This window comes from Rhamphochromis sp. 'chilingali' (assembly GCF_963969265.1).
Source record: "Rhamphochromis sp. 'chilingali' genome assembly, chromosome: 4".
In the NCBI taxonomy this organism is placed as follows: domain Eukaryota; kingdom Metazoa; phylum Chordata; class Actinopteri; order Cichliformes; family Cichlidae; genus Rhamphochromis; species Rhamphochromis sp. 'chilingali'.
This window is the reverse complement of record NC_137948.1, coordinates 23,641,058-23,659,914: the sequence shown is the minus strand read 5'-3', so window position 1 is coordinate 23,659,914 and position 18,857 is coordinate 23,641,058. Positions and strand designations below refer to the sequence as shown.

Sequence of the window (18,857 nt, the reverse complement as noted above, 5' to 3'; positions counted from 1 at the left end):
CATCTTTTACTACCTCACTTAGCACTTCTTCTTATTGCAGATATTTTGTATTAGTAGTTCTCATAGGAGCACTTTGACCTGGTTTTAAGTGCAGCTGATAAAATGCTTTACTGGATATTTCTTCCCTGTGCTCTGTTTACAATATGTCCCTGTTATATTAACATATGTTGATCATTGTCTTACAGTCATTTTCAATATTGTACATTATATATTTATCTGTAGATTATTTACTTGACTAAGCAATTACCATTTTTCTCTTCAAGGTCAGACAATGATGAAAATAGCCATGAAAAATTCCCACAGCTCCAGGTCATGTGTCTGAATTTTTATCCTTAAGTATCCTTTAATGTCAAAAAATATTGTAGCTGTGCCATGACCACCCAGCAGTGAATCATCTTCATAGATATTTTTAATAACATATTTTTAATAACGTAATTGTTGTGCAGACATTGTCATAACAAAACACCAACACACAATGAACTTGAACAGGTTTATTTGACAGCTGCAATCATCAGACTTCGCTCTTAACTCTCATCTTTTCTTCTTCTTTCCTCAGCAACACGTCTGCTCTCATATTGTCACTCTCCCCCACTTCCTTTTCTCATGTTTTTTCCTGTCACTCAAGTGTCTGTCAATCTGAAGCCCCCACTCCTGCCCGGTCCATCCTTTAGTCCCCCACTGACTGCATGTCTCCAGGTCCTTCTGATTGGTCATGGAGATTTTTACTCCTTCGCAGCTGTGTGTGTGTGTGTGTGTGTTCATCCACCTTGCATGCTCTGCCATGGGCACTGCCCTGACTGCGGGTGTTAAATGGCAGCTGCATGATGCGCTCTCCCTCTCACCATGTCTGCATCTTTTTTTATATCCACAGACACACAGACACACACACGCATACGTGCTTTTGACATGTTTAGTCCCCAGTCAGCCCCTTTAACGTTTATGAAGAGGGGCCAACAGCCAATAATGCACCAAAGAGAAGACAGAAAGCACTTAAATAATCTCCTGAGCCCCAAAGAGCACAGTCTCTCTGTCTGCCAGGGAGAACTCATGCTGGATCTGAGGCCATGGGATTGTGTTAAGATTGTGCCTTTAAACTCACAAAGCTCACGGGACTGAGTATTGTGAGGAAGAAAATAAACAATATGGTTTTCTCTTAAGAGGGAGCCGGGTGTTTGCTGATTCATATGTAGGAGATAGGACAAAGAATTATGAAACATCCTCCAAATGTCTGTATAATTATTGGTTTTTGTGTCGTATCCCCATGCTGCCTTAGGACCAGTTGGAGCTTAGTGCTACAGACAGTGTAGAGAAGTCAGAAAGTGTTAAGAGATGCACAGAAACTCAGTTTGGTTCGGTTCGGTTTATATGAAAGGTTTTTCTTTTTTAACCTGTGTACATGAGAGGTCAAAGTATCTTGGAAAACTAAGCGACTGTGGTTGGTGAATACTGTAAATCAAAATAACACAAACATTAATGTTTACAATGTTTTGGATGAAACACTAATACTGTCAAGGCAGCGCAGGAGGTTTGCAGCAGTTTTTGTTGCATTGTGGCAAAATTAAATTAAATCCTCCAGACAGAAGAAACCTACGCTGCTGAGTTCTGACCTTCATATGAGTGGTTTTAACCCTGTCTGACATTCATAATCTCCATTCTCATCGTGCCTCAAATAGACAATAGGGGCTCAGGGGAATTAAAAAAAAGAAAAGAAAAACATGCCTGCTTCTTAACAGATAAAATCAGTGACTGTATTAGTGTAAGAGTGGTGTGTAACGGCTCTGTGTATGCGTGTTCTCGGAGCGGTGGGAGGGGGTTAACTGTCTGACACCTGCAGCTCTTCATACTCAAAATGCAAATCCAAACTCAACCCCCACCCTGGGTGACCCCTCCCTCAATCTAAAATCCAAGGTTACTGAGCAACGACTTTTGCAAACCTAGATTAGATTTAAATAATAGCACAAAAAGAGGTTTGACAGCAGTAAAGGCAACGTTAAACTGCTTCTCTAGAATTATAATGAGATCACTTCAGATAATATTCACAGCTCATATGAAGACCTGTAGACTTTGAAAATCCTTGAAGATGACGAGTCATAAGAACATTTTTAGAAACAAAAAATCTCTCTTTGAATATTAGGTTATATTAGGTCATCCAAAACTCCCTCAGTGCACATCATCTTCAATTAACAGAAGATGACTGATGCAGTGGATCAAGATATAGTTTCATTTCAAGAATACTTTCCAAAAGTAGCCTTTAATAATCCCATTAAATGAGGCTGTCTGCTGTAACTCAGGATAAAGATGCCTTAGAAGACAATGATGTAAACTAAAAAAGCCAGGTTTGAGTCTGTGCACTTGTAACTGCAAAAACTCCAACATTTGCTCACTCAAAAGCAGGTGCAAGTCCCGGTGCCAGCCAGCATCTGCCTTACCGAAGTGCTCAAGTGAACAAGATGCTGAATCCCTAACTAGAAATAAGGTCACAGGCCTGCAGCTGAGCCTGACCTCTGACCTGGGTGGTGGGAGGGGGGGCAAATAAAGTGGTGCATTATTTTCATTGTTGTGTGGTAAGTAAATAAGGAAAAGCACCTGTTTTACTGAGCGCACAAGTTGCACTCTGGAGGCGTTAGTGATGCTCTGGTGTGCAATTCAGCTCTCTGGTGCCACCCAGTGACTTCTTTTAATTCAAAAGTCAGCAGCAGGGAAAAGGGGAAGGACCACAACCAGGGGACCCTCCAGATAAACATTTAACACAGTTAAAAAGTTAAAGATGAAAAACATTGTTTCCCCCATTCTATAAATAAGAGCTTCAGCAAATATGGTTTTTGATAATGAACTAAATAGATAAATAATAATAATATTGTCTCCATGGTGTTAGATATACTACCATGAAGAATCTGTTTCTACGTCTAACATACACACATATACATACAGACTGAGTGTAAATGTAGGAATAATGAGTTTTGTAGTCTTACAACGGGGTTACTGATGCTATCCTGACAGGAGACGCCTTGTAGCGTCAAGTTGGCTGTGAATCTAAACAGTCAATAAGCGCCACCAAGTGGCCACAAGGTGGTAGTTAGTTATAGGCATATTCTTAGAGTGTTAACAAGAACAAAGCATTTCAGGACGGGGGGACGGCAACTCAAACATTTATCAGAAATAAAATCTGTGCAGAAACGCTAACATTGGGCACGATTTTCAGAATCCTATTCCAAATTTATTATGTGAAAAGTGGAGCTGCATAAGACTTTAAATATAATTTTGTGTTAGATAGTTGCTTTGCAAAGTGGAAAAAAAACAACCTTATTTATGCTTTTAACTTCAGTAAAAGTTACAAACCTACTGAAGTATTATAATAGTGCACAAGTTGCTTCAGCAATCAGTGGTGTATATATGTCGGTGCAGTGGTTTAGGACTGTTACCTCGCAACAAGAAGGTCCTGGGTTTGAACACTGTGCGGAATTTGTATGTCCTTCTTGCTTGAACTTGTCATAAAGGCCTAGTGTAGTTTGTAAATTTTTAAATTAATGTTATTGAACTTCTGTGCAGTGAATCTGGTATTGCCCTGGCTTATTGAACAGAAAGTAAGTCTTTGGGGAAAATATGTGAATGGGGTAATTTTGGAACACTATAGAGAACATGATACTCTGGTTGGTTAACATTTGCTCGGCAACCCCTCAGTGGAACAAATCCAGGTTGGCCAGTTTACCTGTTTTCAGGTAAGTTCATATCATCTCTTATGCAACAAGAAAAAATGACCTAAAACTATATTTTTGCTTTTTGACAAGTGGTATGCATTACTTAGAGAGTTACCCTAACCACAGAGAGTTAGGGTTAGGTGGGGCCATAGAGGTGGAGCAAGATTACATCAGTGGCTCTGCAGTGAATAACCTCTCCTCCCTACTAACAAAGCTGGACAAGTGACATTTTGAAATGACTACAGGGAGTGCAGAATTATTAGGCAAGTTGTATTTTTGAGGAATAATTTCATTATTGAACAACAACCATGTTCTCAATGAACCCAAAAAACTCATTAATATCAAAGCTGAATGTTTTTGGAAGTAGTTTTTAGTTTGTTTTTAGTTTTAGCTATTTTAGGGGGATATCTGTGTGTGCAGGTGACTATTACTGTGCATAATTATTAGGCAACTCAACAAAAAACAAATATATACCCATTTCAATTATTTATTTTTACCAGTGACGCCAATATAACATCTCCACATTCACAAATATACATTTCTGACATTCAAAAACAAAACAAAAACAAATCAGCAACCAATATAGCCACCTTTCTTTGCAAGGACACTCAAAAGCCTGCCATCCATGGATTCTGTCAGTGTTTTGATCTGTTCACCATCAACATTGCGTGCAGCAGCAACCACAGCCTCCCAGACACTGTTCAGAGAGGTGCACTGTTTTCCCTCCTTGTAAATCTCACATTTGATGATGGACCACAGGTTCTCAATGGGGTTCAGATCAGGTGAACAAGGTGGCCATGTCATTAGTTTTTCTTCTTTTATACCCTTTCTTGCCAGCCACGCTGTGGAGTACTTGGACGCGTGTGATGGAGCATTGTCCTGCATGAAAATCATGTTTTTCTTGAAGGATGCAGACTTCTTCCTGTACCACTGCTTGAAGAAGGTGTCTTCCAGAAACTGGCAGTAGGACTGGGAGTTGAGCTTGACTCCATCCTCAACCCGAAAAGGCCCCACAAGCTCATCTTTGATGATACCAGCCCAAACCAGTACTCCACCTCCACCTTGCTGGCGTCTGAGTCGGACTGGAGCTCTCTGCCCTTTACCAATCCAGCCACGGGCCCATCCATCTGGCCCATCAAGACTCACTCTCATTTCATCAGTCCATAAAACCTTAGAAAAACCAGTCTTGAGATATTTCTTGGCCCAGTCTTGACGTTTCAGCTTGTGTGTCTTGTTCAGTGGTGGTCGTCTTTCAGCCTTTCTTACCTTGGCCATGTCTCTGAGTATTGCACACCTTGTGCTTTTGGGCACTCCGGTGATGTTGCAGCTCTGAAATATGGCCAAACTGGTGGCAAGTGGCATCTTGGCAGCTGCACGCTTGACTTTTCTCAGTTCATGGGCAGTTATTTTGCGCCTTGGTTTTTCCACACGCTTCTTGCGACCCTGTTGACTATTTTGAATGAAACGCTTGATTGTTCGATGATCACGCTTCAGAAGCTTTGCAATTTTGAGACTGCTGCATCCCTCTGCAAGATATCTCACTATTTTTGACTTTTCTGAGCTTGTCAAGTCCTTCTTTTGACCCATTTTGCCAAAGGAAAGGACGTTGCCTAATAATTATGCACACCTGATATAGGGTGTTGATGTCATTAGACCACACCCCTTCTCATTACAGAGATGCACATCACCTAATATGCTTAATTGGTAGTAGGCTTTCAAGCCTATACAGCTTGGAGTAAGACAACATGCATGAAGAGGATGATGTGGACAAAATACTCATTTGCCTAATAATTCTGCACTCCCTGTATTTATCATAAATGAATATGCGACAAAACTGCCAGTGTGATGATACAAAAATCATTCTAATCTTCTTCTTTTTTTCAGTAAATATGTGTTCCATCCACTTGCCCTGTCCTAGAACAGATTGTATTTAGATAGATAGATAGATAGATAGATAGATAGATAGATAGATAGATAGATAGATAGATAGATAGATAGATAGATAGATAGATAAAAATCTCTTTTATGTTCTTTTAGGTTTCCCGAGGCCTTAGCAACTGGAGTCATTGGATAAAAATTACACCATGAGATTTACAGATTTACAGAGTACACAGCTCTCTGTAAATCTCATACTGGGGTTGAAGTCATGATACACATTTAATACGCTATGAAATTTAATTGTTACCTTAATATTATTCTAATAAAGACAGATTTTTTTTTCAGTTTTCTGGAAACTCAATAAACCCCACAAGTGTGTGTAGACAGAATGCAAAAGCTGTTCTCCAGTCGGACTTTAGATAAAGGACTTCTCCATCATAAGGATTAGTGACATCTGACTTTTAATAATTATCAAATTACACACATTGTGTCCTTTAAACGTCCCCGGGTAGGCCGACTCTTGACTTCAGAAACATGGCGCACGAGTTGAACTTTAACCTCGGAAATTTATTCGGCCTCGTTTATCTGTTCGACCAACTGTAAATCCATCACTCAAGATTCTCGCGATAATTGCCCCGCATATATTAAGACACATGGGGGTTGCCTCGTCCACTTGGAGAAGCGTAAGGTTTCCTTCAGGATCTTGGCCACTTTTGGAAAAGTCAGAAGTCTCGGATCTCCACAAGAAACAACCAATCATGTCGGACGCGGTGACTAGTTTTATGAAAGACTTTTTGGCCGGTGGCATCGCCGCTGCCATCTCCAAAACAGCTGTCGCTCCCATTGAGAGAGTCAAGCTGTTGCTGCAGGTAAAATGACTGAACCAACTGCTGCCTCTGGCACGGTCGCATGTCTGCGTAAAGCGTGCGTAATTGTGGGGCTTCTGCGATAACTCAAACACAAAATGCAACACAAGAATTGTTTTTCAAGAAAGAAATGGCCCTTTGGACTCATTTGGTCTCGTGCGTAATGCCAGTGGGCACGTGAGAGGTCATGGATTGATGTGGAAATAGTTTTACGCGCCAAGTTACGCAGAATTCTTCTGGTGACAGTAAGGGTGGCAAGCCCTCCTAATAAGCGTTGCAGAAAAACGACCATAAGTAGCTAGTTCATCATGCTGTTTGTGCTTTTATTAAGTTAATTAATCCTTTATTATTACAGATGACCACTGCAATAGTCAGTGAAAGTGGACTGCTAAATTTAACTTGAAGTGTGTAATCTAATACACAGTGAGGTCTCAAGTGACAGGAGTGTGCCTCTGCTGGGCCTACAACTACATGATGTCTGTCCGGAGAATATTAAACATAGTAGTCTAAGATTATGTAAATACCAAAATGATGTATTTAAAATTAAAATTTTGCTCAAATATTGCATACTATTTAGAAAAAATGGTCCCTGTCGTGTCAAGGTTTACATTTACATGGAACTATGGCACACGTGTGTCCAATACAGAACTTTTATGCTTTGTTTGCAGGTCCAGCATGCCAGCAAGCAGATCACAGCAGAAACACAGTACAAGGGAATCATTGACTGTGTGGTTAGAATCCCCAAGGAACAGGGCTTCATTTCTTTCTGGAGAGGCAACCTGGCCAATGTCATCCGTTACTTCCCAACCCAAGCCCTCAACTTCGCCTTCAAAGACAAGTACAAGAAGATCTTCCTCGGTGGCGTGGATCAAAAAAAACAATTCTGGCGTTACTTCGCTGGCAACCTGGCATCTGGTGGTGCCGCTGGTGCGACTTCGCTCTGTTTCGTGTATCCTCTCGACTTCGCCAGAACGAGGCTGGCTGCAGACATCGGCAAGGGCACAGCAGAGAGAGAGTTCACTGGTCTTGGAAACTGTATTGCCAAGATCTTCAAAACCGATGGGCTCAAGGGTCTTTACCTCGGATTCAACGTGTCAGTGCAGGGTATTATTATCTACAGAGCGGCCTACTTTGGATGCTTCGACACGGCTAAAGGTGCGCACAGCTGTTACACTAGAATGTATTAACAGTGTACATGTGCATTTTACACGTGGGTGACTTAACTTGTGCTTCTTATAGGTATGCTGCCAGATCCCAAGAACACGCACATCATCGTCAGCTGGATGATCGCCCAAACCGTCACTGCTGTAGCTGGTCTCATCTCATACCCCTTCGATACAGTCAGACGTCGTATGATGATGCAGTCTGGACGCAAAGGAGGTGAAACCATGTTCGATTCGTTTGGCCCAGTTATTGCACAGTTATTAAGCATTCATGTGAGGGCATTATGCAACATTATTCATGTCCGTTGTCTTCTTCTCTTTTTATTTCCAAAGCTGACATCATGTACAAGGGCACAATCGACTGCTGGAAGAAAATCATCAAGGACGAGGGACCAAAAGCCTTCTTCAAAGGTGCCTGGTCTAACGTGATCAGAGGCATGGGTGGTGCCTTTGTGCTGGTGCTTTACGATGAGTTCAAGAAGTTTGCATACTAAACTTTCAACCAATCCCCAAGGAAACCCTTTACTTTGTTTAAGTCTTATTTCTGGTGATACAGTGATAACAGCTTGGTGAATTTACAGTGTGGGCGTCTACAGTATGACAGCCCAGGTAAGGAGGGTGGGTGAACCAAAAGTGTATATATCCCATCTAGGACATGCCAACAGGCAGTCGTTCAGTAAAAGTCAAGCAGGTGGAGATTTTGTGATGACGCACATGATGATGTCACTTCAGGTCATGCTTCCCATGTTAGTAAGTTTGTGAAGCAAGTTGAGGAGACCCATGTGTTATGCTGTGACCACTCTGATCCTCATAAATTATTTTATTAAGAATAAAAACGTATTATTCTAACAGTCCAGTCTTTTTGATGAATGCACTGTTGTCACAGTCTTGTTGGTTTTCATATTAGATTTTCTGTTTAACTCCCCACATGGACACCAAGCCAACATACACAATGCTTCAGAAGTGAAGCAGCAAAGTGCGACTTTTCAATGTATTATTTACACCCATTTTTTTCTGCTGTCCCATCGATTGTCTTCCATGATAAAAGCTAATAAATGCATCTTCCAGCAAGAATGATTTGAACAAAACTTGCATCTTTAAAGATGCAAAACAGTACACTGTTAATTGGTGGGAAAACAGCTTTAGTTAACAGGAAACAGAATAAATATAAACAAGTAAACCTTTAAATAACTTAAAAACACAATTTTTTGTGTATCCCATTTAATCAAGCAATGTAAAAAAAAAAGGTTACATTTATAGGAACTGAAATTCAGTCATAATAAACAATAATTTGTACATTTATACCTTCAACAAAACAATATCTTCTGCTTGTGCAGCTAACTTCGGTACTGCGACACTGCTGTGGAAGCCACACATACCATATTTCAGATTCAAAGAAAATGTTTATAATGGATAAGCATGGTTACACGAAAATCACTGAAGAGTTGATTAAGCCAGATGAAAGTATGCTGAACACATTTACGTGACAAGAACCTTTGAGCTTTGTTCCTTTTTTAATATTTTGCGATGCAAAGATATCAACTGAATATGGATAACAGAAACCAGATTTTAGCAGATTAAATGTTAAACAGCGCTCTCAGCACCATGCTGCCCGCGCTGCACCTGGTTTTTTTGACCTGGGTGAAGGTCTGCTGCTGGAGTCAGTGGAGGGGAGTGATGCCCTGGAGTTGACTGACCTGGGACCTGCTGAGTGGATAACAGAAACATGCTCTCTGATTACAGGCTTATCATTACAGTTTAATCATAAAATAGCACAACTTTAAAAACCATTATTACACTGCTAAGAAAATATGTACATATTTGAAATTGTATTTAAAAACAATCAGGCAAACACACACACACGTGTTTTATGACAGTTGGAATCTGTTATTGGTTAATTATTTCAAATGTTATTTTAACACCAGGAAGCAACAATGAAACACAAACATTAAAAAGACAAAAAGGTGTTAAGAGGAGAAACAGTTTGTCAGTTACTGAGCCATGAAATTCATTTCATAGCAGTGTTAAGAGCTGCTTTTTACAGTCTTCTCGTTCTCTTTAATCCAGTCTTTGCAACCATCTGGAGATAAATTTGCAGCCATCAGTTTGACATGAGTGCGTACCACATGCTAATGCCTTTTTCTACCTTAATTAATGCAACACAAGCAAATAACAGCAGGCTTCTCCAAATGTCTCCCCACACACACTCCTGCAGGTGGTGTGCTCGTTGAACAAAAACACTGAGGTCTGCATGCAAAGGTTTTTTATTTATTATTAATATTCTGTAGCTGTGCTTTAATTGCAGTATGACAAACTGTAACTGGAGGAGCATATAGCATGTACTAGAAGGTACATATCTGTTATCTAAACCAAAGTACTTAAAATTAAAATTGTTGGAAAACAACCAAAGATGTAAGACACCAACCGGAGGTAGTCCTGCTGCTAGATCGATCTTTCTTTGTGGTGGACCTGCAGATGGGAAATGAAGAACCTCCCAGGTATCCGGCTTGGCGCTGATAGTCTGCCAGTTGCTCTGAGCGCCTCAGGCCAGGTGTGGGCTTCACAGACTCCAGCCTCTTCAGGAAAGCCTGAGAGGAATAGAAAGATTCTTACCTCATTAATACTCCAAAAATACTGTAAAAGTAAACTGTTCCCCCACCACTGTGGGAGGTAACTACATTTCAAACTCAAATTTTGGTACTGGACCTAAGGTACTGACAGAAAAAAATACACACAGTTTGTAATATTGTATGTGATATAGACCAATGATGCCAAATATACGTCCCATCAGGCCCACTGATGTTTAGTGTAATCAACTTGTGAAGGTTTTTGTTTGTTTTTTGTTGTTGTTTTTTTAAACATTAAGTCAGTGAGATTGTTTCTTTGAAGTGCTTAACAAAAGTATTAGACCACCACCCAATGTTAGGGTTATGCCAAAGCTGCCTGAAATTAACTACTGTATTGGCAAAATACTTTTTTTATGTTTAGGTAATGGTTAGATCAACATCAAGCTGGTGTGCAAGCTCTTTAATTAAAATAACATTTTTAAGTCTAAAATATAATAATTATTTTTCATGAACTTTTAAATTTACCATTTTACAAAAAAAGCTGAAACAAATAGTAAAGTACATGATTATTTTTTCATTAACAAGCTAAATTACCATTTGTTTGGGGTTTTTTGCAATACTCAGCAGAAAAAGTTGAATATTAGGCTTGATTCATTTCAGACTTCTTTGAGAAGTCTAGTCTGCTGTTTCTGTATTAAACATTAATTCAGTGAATTGAGCAATTTTAAGTTTTAAACAGGTTTTCGACAGATTTCTAAAATATTTGTGTTCTTTGTTTTTAGGTGGTCAAACAGTTTAAGTGCTGTATGTCCACTTTAGATGAAACCGGGGTGACACTCTTGAGCTAACCCATATGGAAAAGATATATATAAATCTTACAAAGTTTGTATCTGTCTTGTGTGAAACTTGTATGAAAAGCATATAAGTGTGAAAACAGATATAAGATCCCTTGAAAAATTATATAATGAAACTTGTATGTTTTGGATACTTACTAAAACAATGTATGAAAGTAATGCGAAAGTGGCCACTTTCATGAGTAAATCATGTAAGCCTTATATGATTTACTCATGAAAGTGGCCACTTTCATGAGTAATCACATATAAGTTTTTACTATTTCTTTTCCGTAGTTTAAACTACGCAGCACAGTTACAGTAAATATAGATAAAACAACCTGAAATGAACACCGTGCAAAAGAAATATATGGTAAGAGTTTATTTTTTTAAATATTTTTTTAAATATTACTTTTTTATTATTTGATTTGACTGGTTTGATTATATTCATTCTTGCTCTTGGCTAGAATGAATACATAAAAAAACAGCACATACACTAAAATGTATTTTAAAACAATCTACCTCTTAAAAATAAGTCACTATTTTATTAAATAAGTCAAATTTACCAGTCAACAATTTACCAACTGCTGTGCACCAGGACTTTGCGAAAGGTACACAGCAACCCCAACAAAACAGCATGAAGCAAATCAGTGTAGACAAGTGGCTAAATGTCACGCATGCACTCCCACACGCAGGGTCTGCTGTAATCTCTCAGTGAACAAAAGCTCCATATGAAGCAGTGTGATGAGGAAAAAGCTCAAGCATCACCAGACCTTCGTGCTGAAGATCAAAAGTCTTCCAGAGGGCATGAAAAGGCACTGCAGGCTTCTAAATACAGCCAGAATTACCACCTACTATATTTTTAATGTTTGCATTACAGGAGACATCTTCAATGAAAATGTACCCATTGTATTATCATTATTATTATTATTGTTATTATTAGTGTATATAATTTCTTTGAAAGAATACTATGTGTAGAGGGTAAACTAGCACTTGAAATACACAGAAGTGGTACTACTTGTGGTTGCCAGAGGTGTCTTACATGTGTGATGTGTGGGGTGTATACACTGATCACACGGGCAGATTCAATTACTAATCTCTAAGAATAGAGAAGGCGAAAACCACTCCTGACGCAGAGAGATGGGCTCAAGAGAGAGGACAGTCTGTTCTTAAAACCATAGAAACATTCTGGCTTATAGCAGCAACATTAGGGATCAATTTAAAAAATATATAATCATTATTACAGGAACACATGAGTAGAAAAGAAGTCAGGTTTTCACTTAGTGACACCAGTGCCTTGGCTGGCTACCAATAATTAATATGTCTTTACTTCCCCATCTCCTCTTTTGAAACTGTGCTGCATGTAGACATAAAAAATGTTGCCAAGATAAGTCAATATATGGGATGAGAGACTAAAGCTGCAGAGACTGAACTCTGTCAAATGTCAGTCTGCGGCACTGCTGCTGGCTGCCACCTGCTGCCATCTGTCCAAGTCTTTCCATGTACGTTTGCAGAGGTGGCACTCTTGGACTGACGCTAAACTCAAATCAAAACATCTCTATTCTTTATTCTCTCTATTCTGTTCTCTACTTAAAGTATTTATGAGGAAACTTCTTTTTTTTTTCATAAAATGTTTTCTTTATGTTTCTTCAATAGTTTACTAAAGGCAACGTAAAAAACAAAAAAAAAAAGAGTAAATAATTAAAAAGTAGGATGCAATACAGTAACATGTAGACTGGTTTTCAAGGAAGTTACCAACTTGAGTAACAAGTCTAGTGGGAAAAGTCAACTTCTATAGTTACATGTTGTATTTACAGTCTCTTTAAGAATTTAAAATACAGTAAGAAAAGATTGTTTTTAGAACAGGAACCCAAAAAGACTTATTTAGACGTCCCCTAACAAAAAATAATGCCACTCTGACCCTATCTAGCAAACTAAAAGTCATTTTTATTCTATTAATTTCACACCTATAGACGTTTAGATCCAACAAGAAAAGAAATATAATTATTACATTTGAATTATGAAACCTCAAAACCAGTCCTAAGGTTTCTGTTTGGGACTTTTCTGACTTACATCTTAACTTTTGAGTGATTTACATATTATTAACCTACACGATCTCTCGCAGAGTGACAAGCCTGTTCACAGCAACATTAAATCTCTCTGCTCTTTTTGATATCCACTCATGTTAATAATTATCTTTCTTAGTTTTGAGAACTTCTGTTAGGGGTGTTGTTCTTTACAGTATTTCTCCTCAAAACCATATTGAAGAAAGTTGCTTTCAACCATAAGCATTTTGAGATATTTGAAAAACTAGATAAGAAAATACATTTTCTTATCTTTTCTAAAAATTTGTTGAAGAAAAACAAACATGAAAGCAATATAACAATGCTATTATAGCAGCTAATGCTGCTGTGCAATTGAAAGTCAATTCAAAAATATGTTACACTAGCAAAAGTTGATTGAGAGGGAAGAACAGTTAGATGTACCCCGCCTCTTGCCCTATGACAGCTGGGATAGGCCCCAGTGCCCCCGCGACCCCGAAAAGGATAAGCGGAAGAGAATGGATGGATGGATAAATATATTTATATGATTGAAAACTGGAATTTCTTTCTACAGATTATAAGTATACTGCAAGGACACAGGAGTAATTTTTTCCCCAACATTACATACTAGAATTAGTTGGGGGGGAATCATCCAATTCAATACATTAGTGGGTGAAGAGTTGTCGCCTGGTGAAACTCTTCTGTTGTTTGCAAAAGACAAAGAAACACAAAAGCAAATTAATTTCTTACTCAGTTTATCACAAATGTTTCTCTTGCTATTAAGACCGCCTATTATCAAAACAATTAAGCAAATCAAGGATTGAGTTTTGACCCAAGAAGTGAAACTTACCAGGTTCTCCCGCTCAATCCGTTGCTGTTCTCGTTGCCTGTTCACTGCACTGTGAGTGAGGCGAATTCGAGGAGAGTTACTTTCCCCGTGGCTTTTCTTCACTGGTGCGCTTCCCGATCTGGGACCCGGAGAGAGGCGAGACAGCTCGCGAAGTAGTCGCTGATTCTCTAAATCAATGCGCCGAACCTCCTCATTGCTGAAGGAGTAGTTTTTCCTGTTTCTCCCTCCAGGATAGTGGAAGACCAGTTTTCTTCCAAGCTGACTTTCTAAATTGAGAGAGCCTGAAAGGAAAAACAAACAGTTGTATCATAATTTGAGTTTCACATTTTGTGCTAGTGGTGGAAAATGTTCTGTTGTACTGATGCTCAGGTCAAACATCAGTACATCAGAACACCCTCTGCAAACAGCTAAAAACGCATCTTTTTCCAACTTGTTTTTGAGTCTTTGTTTTTTAGGTTTTAGCATTTTTGTTGTGAATTTCTCTGTATAAATAAAATTGTACTTACTTCTGCTGCTTATATAAGTTTGGGTTCTTTGATATGAAAAACTGAATTTTTGAAGAGCCATATTCTTGAGCTACATTTCTGCAACCTCCATCATGTACATTTTGAAAAGTCACAAATAAGTGAAGTGGAATCTTTTTGTGCACTTTATTTCTTCATCAGTGTTCAAAAGAGCTTGCTCTGCAATGTTAACCACACTCTGTGCAAACCCCTTCTGAGCTACATTTTGAAAAACAGCAGTATGTTGAAACTAAAAGAGAAAACCTTGAAAAAGATTTTTATGTGAAGCAGAATTCAACTAAAACTCACAAATCTTTGTGTGGACAACTGTTTTCATACACGTTACAATTACTTTGGGGAAAAAGCTGATTTACTGAACTCACGGAGGAGAAATAAACTTCTGTTTTAGAGAGAGAGAGAAGCTCATATAAAGCTTACACTACACTTACCAGCTAAAATCTTTAATGAAATGCATGTTGATGCAACAGTTCCTATTTTTCAGGTTTGGGACTGAAGTGTTTTTTTATACTTAGACTGCAATTTTAAGTGTAACAAATTTTTTATGTCATTTTCACCACATCAATGGACCTTTTTCATAGCCGCTATTCTGAAATGTGTTTGTAGGTTAATTATGGCCTTGTCCCTAGTAATGCATGCTGTCTCACTGGAATGAGTGTGGCGTAATAAAGGAAATGTTCCCATAATACCTTTAACCAATTAAACATCTATTTACACTTCTACGACATGTCAAAATGACTGCTGTGAAAAGAGGCCTAGGGCATAACTCCATGTGGGCTTAGAAATACAACTATTATAACGTAAAGCTCAACCATACTCACACTCATCCACATCCTGATCTGAGTCATCATCTTGTATGTTTCTAAGACCACTGGAGGGCACACTCTGCCGCGGCTGCTCCTCTTTATGACTTTCTTCTTCGACCTCTGTGACATTCAAGTCCAGTGACTGAAGAGGACTGGTGTCAGGTGAGGAGAGTGGGGTCACATCTGTCACTGAATCATCTGAGTCTGCCGTATGGAGAACAGGAAAATCACGAGGCCTTGCTGAGCCTACTCTGGTCCTTCTTATTCCTGGACATGAGGAAGAAGTTGCACTTGTTTTCGGGAGGGCAGGGGACTCTAAGCTGCTCTGGTGACTGCTACTGCTATAGGAGCCCTCAGAGTCTGCATCTGTGCTGGTCTCAGTCGATGAAAGAGAAGGACTCTCAGACCTGCTTGGAGGAGCTGAAGGACTTTGGTTGTGCAAATTTCTTATTACTTTTTTAGGAGATTGTTTATTTCTCCTTTTAGAGCTGGCACTGAATGGTAATGCTTCTCCTTTGGTCTCTTTTGGACTCTGAATGTAAACATCTGTATTATCTACCTCTTTGGCTTCAGCCAGTAAAGCCATGAATGTTCTACTGGACCTTTTAGGTTCTAAATTGGCGCAATCTTCACTATCACTGCTTTCATTGCTGATTTTATCCGATGTAGTGGAAACGGATGATCTACTGCTCCTATTATAGGTCTCCGCTTGCTTTAGATGTTTTCTTGTCTGATCACTCCTTGATGACAGATCGCCACGATAATTCTCTCTGTGTTTTGCATGTAACTTATCATGTGCTTTTGAGATCTTCTTCTCAGCCTTCAAACCTTTCTCCACCTTATGTTCTGCATCTGTGCTGCTTTCAGCACAATCGCTGTCGAAAAACGAGTGATCCACTTCACCTTCCAGTTCACTGGGGTTGAACATGGCAATTTCCCCTCTGCACACCTGTAAGGATGTAATGTGAGATACCTAAATAGTAATTTTTTAACCCATTTATTTAACCTAACAGCTAACAACTTAGCAAAACCTGCTAGAGTGACTGCTTTCAAAGACTGAAATGATTGGCCAGGTGTCCCTTTTTATGTTGGGTTGCACAGCATTTTTATCCTTTGTCCACTGTCCCACATATTGAGACAATGTTCCACATTTTATGTGGTTCTAGCTTACAAACATCCTCACAAGAAACGTGGTTTAAACAGACATGTGCAAACAAGGATCCATACTGAAATACAAAATAAAGGTTAAGAATTTTAAAGGTTTTTTGCAATATAAAACAGGTAACACTGCATAAATCCATGAAAACAAGAACAAGAACAATAGGACAGTCCAGTGAACTCAGTGAAAACACACGATGGAGAAATGTTGATATGCACAAGTTACAGAACTTGAATGCATTTCTAAAGAACTGAAGATCATCACTTCAAACTGCTGTATGATCATCAAGTGAAAGGAAATTGTGTGAGGATGTTCATTATCAACCCAGGAAACAGCAAGGCTCGAGCCTGCCATGAACTGGAAACTGTTCGATCACCAGTGCCACTGTCTACAGTGAAGAGAGTTTTACATGACCATGTACCAAATTTCCCCTTTTGGGACAATTAAAGGATTATTAGAGGGCACCAATGAAAAAAGACGCCCCTTTTACAACATCGAAACCTTCAAGTTCAACTATTATTTGCAGCTGCCCACAGGAATAAAATAAATGCCTTCTGGAGAAGAATTTTATGGTCAGATGAGACCAACACTGAGCTAGCTGGCTACAATGACAAGAGGAATGTTTGGTAGCATGAAGGTGAGGCTTTCAAACTGTAGTATCTGTCAAGTACTGTGGTGTTAGCATGATGCTCCGAGGCTGTTGTGCTGCCAGTAGTACTGCCACACTACACAAAGTGGATGGAATACTAAAGACAGAGGACTACCTCCAAATTCTTCAACTTCACCTCAAATCAGCAGCTAGAGGGTTCAAACTTGAACCATCTTGTTCCAGCAAGCTGAGCACACACTGGCTTGGATGAAGCAGGCTAACACTAAGCTTCATGAATGGCCTTCCAATTCAAAATTTGTGGACCATGCTTAAAAGCTGTGGTCTGATAAAGGAAACCAACCGGTTTGAATGAACTCTACTAACTCTGCCAAGAAGAGTGGTCAAATACACACCCAGAATTATGCCAGAAAGTTGCTGATGACTACCAAAGATGTGTGCTCCAGGCGCAACTTGCTAAGGGACAATTAACCAAATATTAGTAGGGGTGCATGTATACACTTGAGACTACATGTATACTTTTGACGATGTGTGGATTAGAGAATCCAAATTAAATTCAAACTTATGGACCCAATACTAAAGTAATTAAAGATGTAGCTGTACAATCATTCTACCCTGGAAAAAGAACAGTCCACAAAAATTAATTAAAAGCCCCAAATTACCAAGATATTCAGGCCAATGATGTGTATGTAATCCTTTGTGTCAGATACAGTAACGGTCAGTCAATAAAAGACATCTGCATAGTTTGTGCGTGTGTGTGTGTTTTTGTTGAGGTTAGATAATACATGTTATACTATCGTGTAGCTTTAGCAAGCTTTGTCACATATAAATAAAATCTTTGCCCCACATTTCGCTTGTTGGTCCCCCTAGAGTGGCCTCTTCAACACTTTTCCTCAGTGCAAAGACCGGGTTTCATTTAGCTTAAAGTGGCATAACAGCAAACTGTTGTGTAATCTATCCATCAGTGTGTAGCAAGCTCCAAAACACTAACACTATTGGTTATCTGTTTACCTACACTTTCAATCTCCATTACTACAATAATATAAAATGCGGTGGGTATAATGCTTTCACGTGTGTTTTAACCCATAAACAACACACGTTAAGCCTGGCAGTTAACTAACGTTAATAGTAACATAGCTAACTTATCCAATTCGTTTAGTTTAGCTAACTTAAGCTCCAAGAATATCTTAGTTCTCTTACCCAACGAAAGAAGGCACGACACACCGTTTTCACGTTAGAATTAAGTTTCTTCTTAAGAAAGAATGTCAGGAATCTGAATAAATACAGAGCAAACCTGCAATAAAAACAAATTTAGCGTTAGCAGGCTAAAGCTGGAGTAACACGGTGCCTGGTAACTACGCAACGTCACTTCCTGGCAACGGTCGCCCTAGGAGATCTCTGCAGTAGTTAAGAGAAGCAGTCGACTCCAGCATTTTATCGCTATGAGGGTTATCAGAGTTTGATTATTTCATAAAAACAATAACAGCGAAAATTCAGCCGCTGATTTGCTAAATCCGATTATTTCAGTCAAAGTAAGTTAAACTGATCAAAAGTAAATTTATTTTTTGGTACTGAATCTAACAATAACTATTTGTGTTATATTTGAAGGTATTTGGGATAAAATTCAGTTAACATACAGTTTACAAAATGGTTTCTTATTGAGTAATATTAGGTAAACTTAATTTATATTGTATTATTTCTTTCTCATGATTTTGAGTGATAGAAAACATGCGCATTAACAAGACAAAACTGATGCAACTGATACACTGGGACAACAGAGTATATGACATATAATATACTTGAATTTGAATCACCTTTATTCCGATTTCTATCCTTTATTTATCGTTTGTTACTCTTCCTGCCCCTTGTA

The 18,857-nt window shown here is 38.9% G+C and overlaps 2 protein-coding genes across 4 annotated transcripts; one reads left to right on the top strand and one right to left on the bottom strand.

The window, feature by feature from the left end:
* Positions 1 to 6,255: 6,255 nt before the first annotated feature.
* On the top strand, positions 6,256 to 8,435 carry slc25a4 (solute carrier family 25 member 4). The gene is made up of 4 exons (XM_080880081.1): positions 6,256 to 6,445; positions 7,111 to 7,597; positions 7,682 to 7,822; positions 7,939 to 8,435. The coding sequence occupies exons 1-4, from the start codon at positions 6,335 to 6,337 to the stop codon at positions 8,097 to 8,099; spliced, it is 900 nt and encodes a 299-aa protein (XP_080736207.1). The 5' UTR covers positions 6,256 to 6,334; the 3' UTR covers positions 8,100 to 8,435.
* Positions 8,436 to 8,809: 374 nt separating this feature from the next.
* On the bottom strand, positions 8,810 to 18,355 carry cfap97 (cilia and flagella associated protein 97). Of its 3 annotated transcripts, none has more exons than XM_080881232.1 (5): positions 18,188 to 18,355; positions 15,237 to 16,170; positions 13,895 to 14,175; positions 10,031 to 10,193; positions 8,810 to 9,312 (listed from the first exon to the last, which is right to left on the bottom strand). In XM_080881232.1, exons 2-5 carry the CDS (start codon positions 16,147 to 16,149, stop codon positions 9,203 to 9,205), a joined length of 1,467 nt encoding a protein of 488 aa, XP_080737358.1. In that variant the 5' UTR covers positions 16,150 to 16,170; positions 18,188 to 18,355; the 3' UTR covers positions 8,810 to 9,202. The 3 variants fall into 3 exon arrangements, with proteins under 3 accessions (XP_080737358.1, XP_080737359.1, XP_080737360.1); XM_080881233.1 differs by having other exon boundaries at positions 8,810 to 9,309; XM_080881234.1 differs by lacking the exon at positions 8,810 to 9,312 and adding an exon at positions 13,673 to 13,745 and having other exon boundaries at positions 10,054 to 10,193.
* Between the last annotated feature and the right edge of the window lie 502 nt (positions 18,356 to 18,857).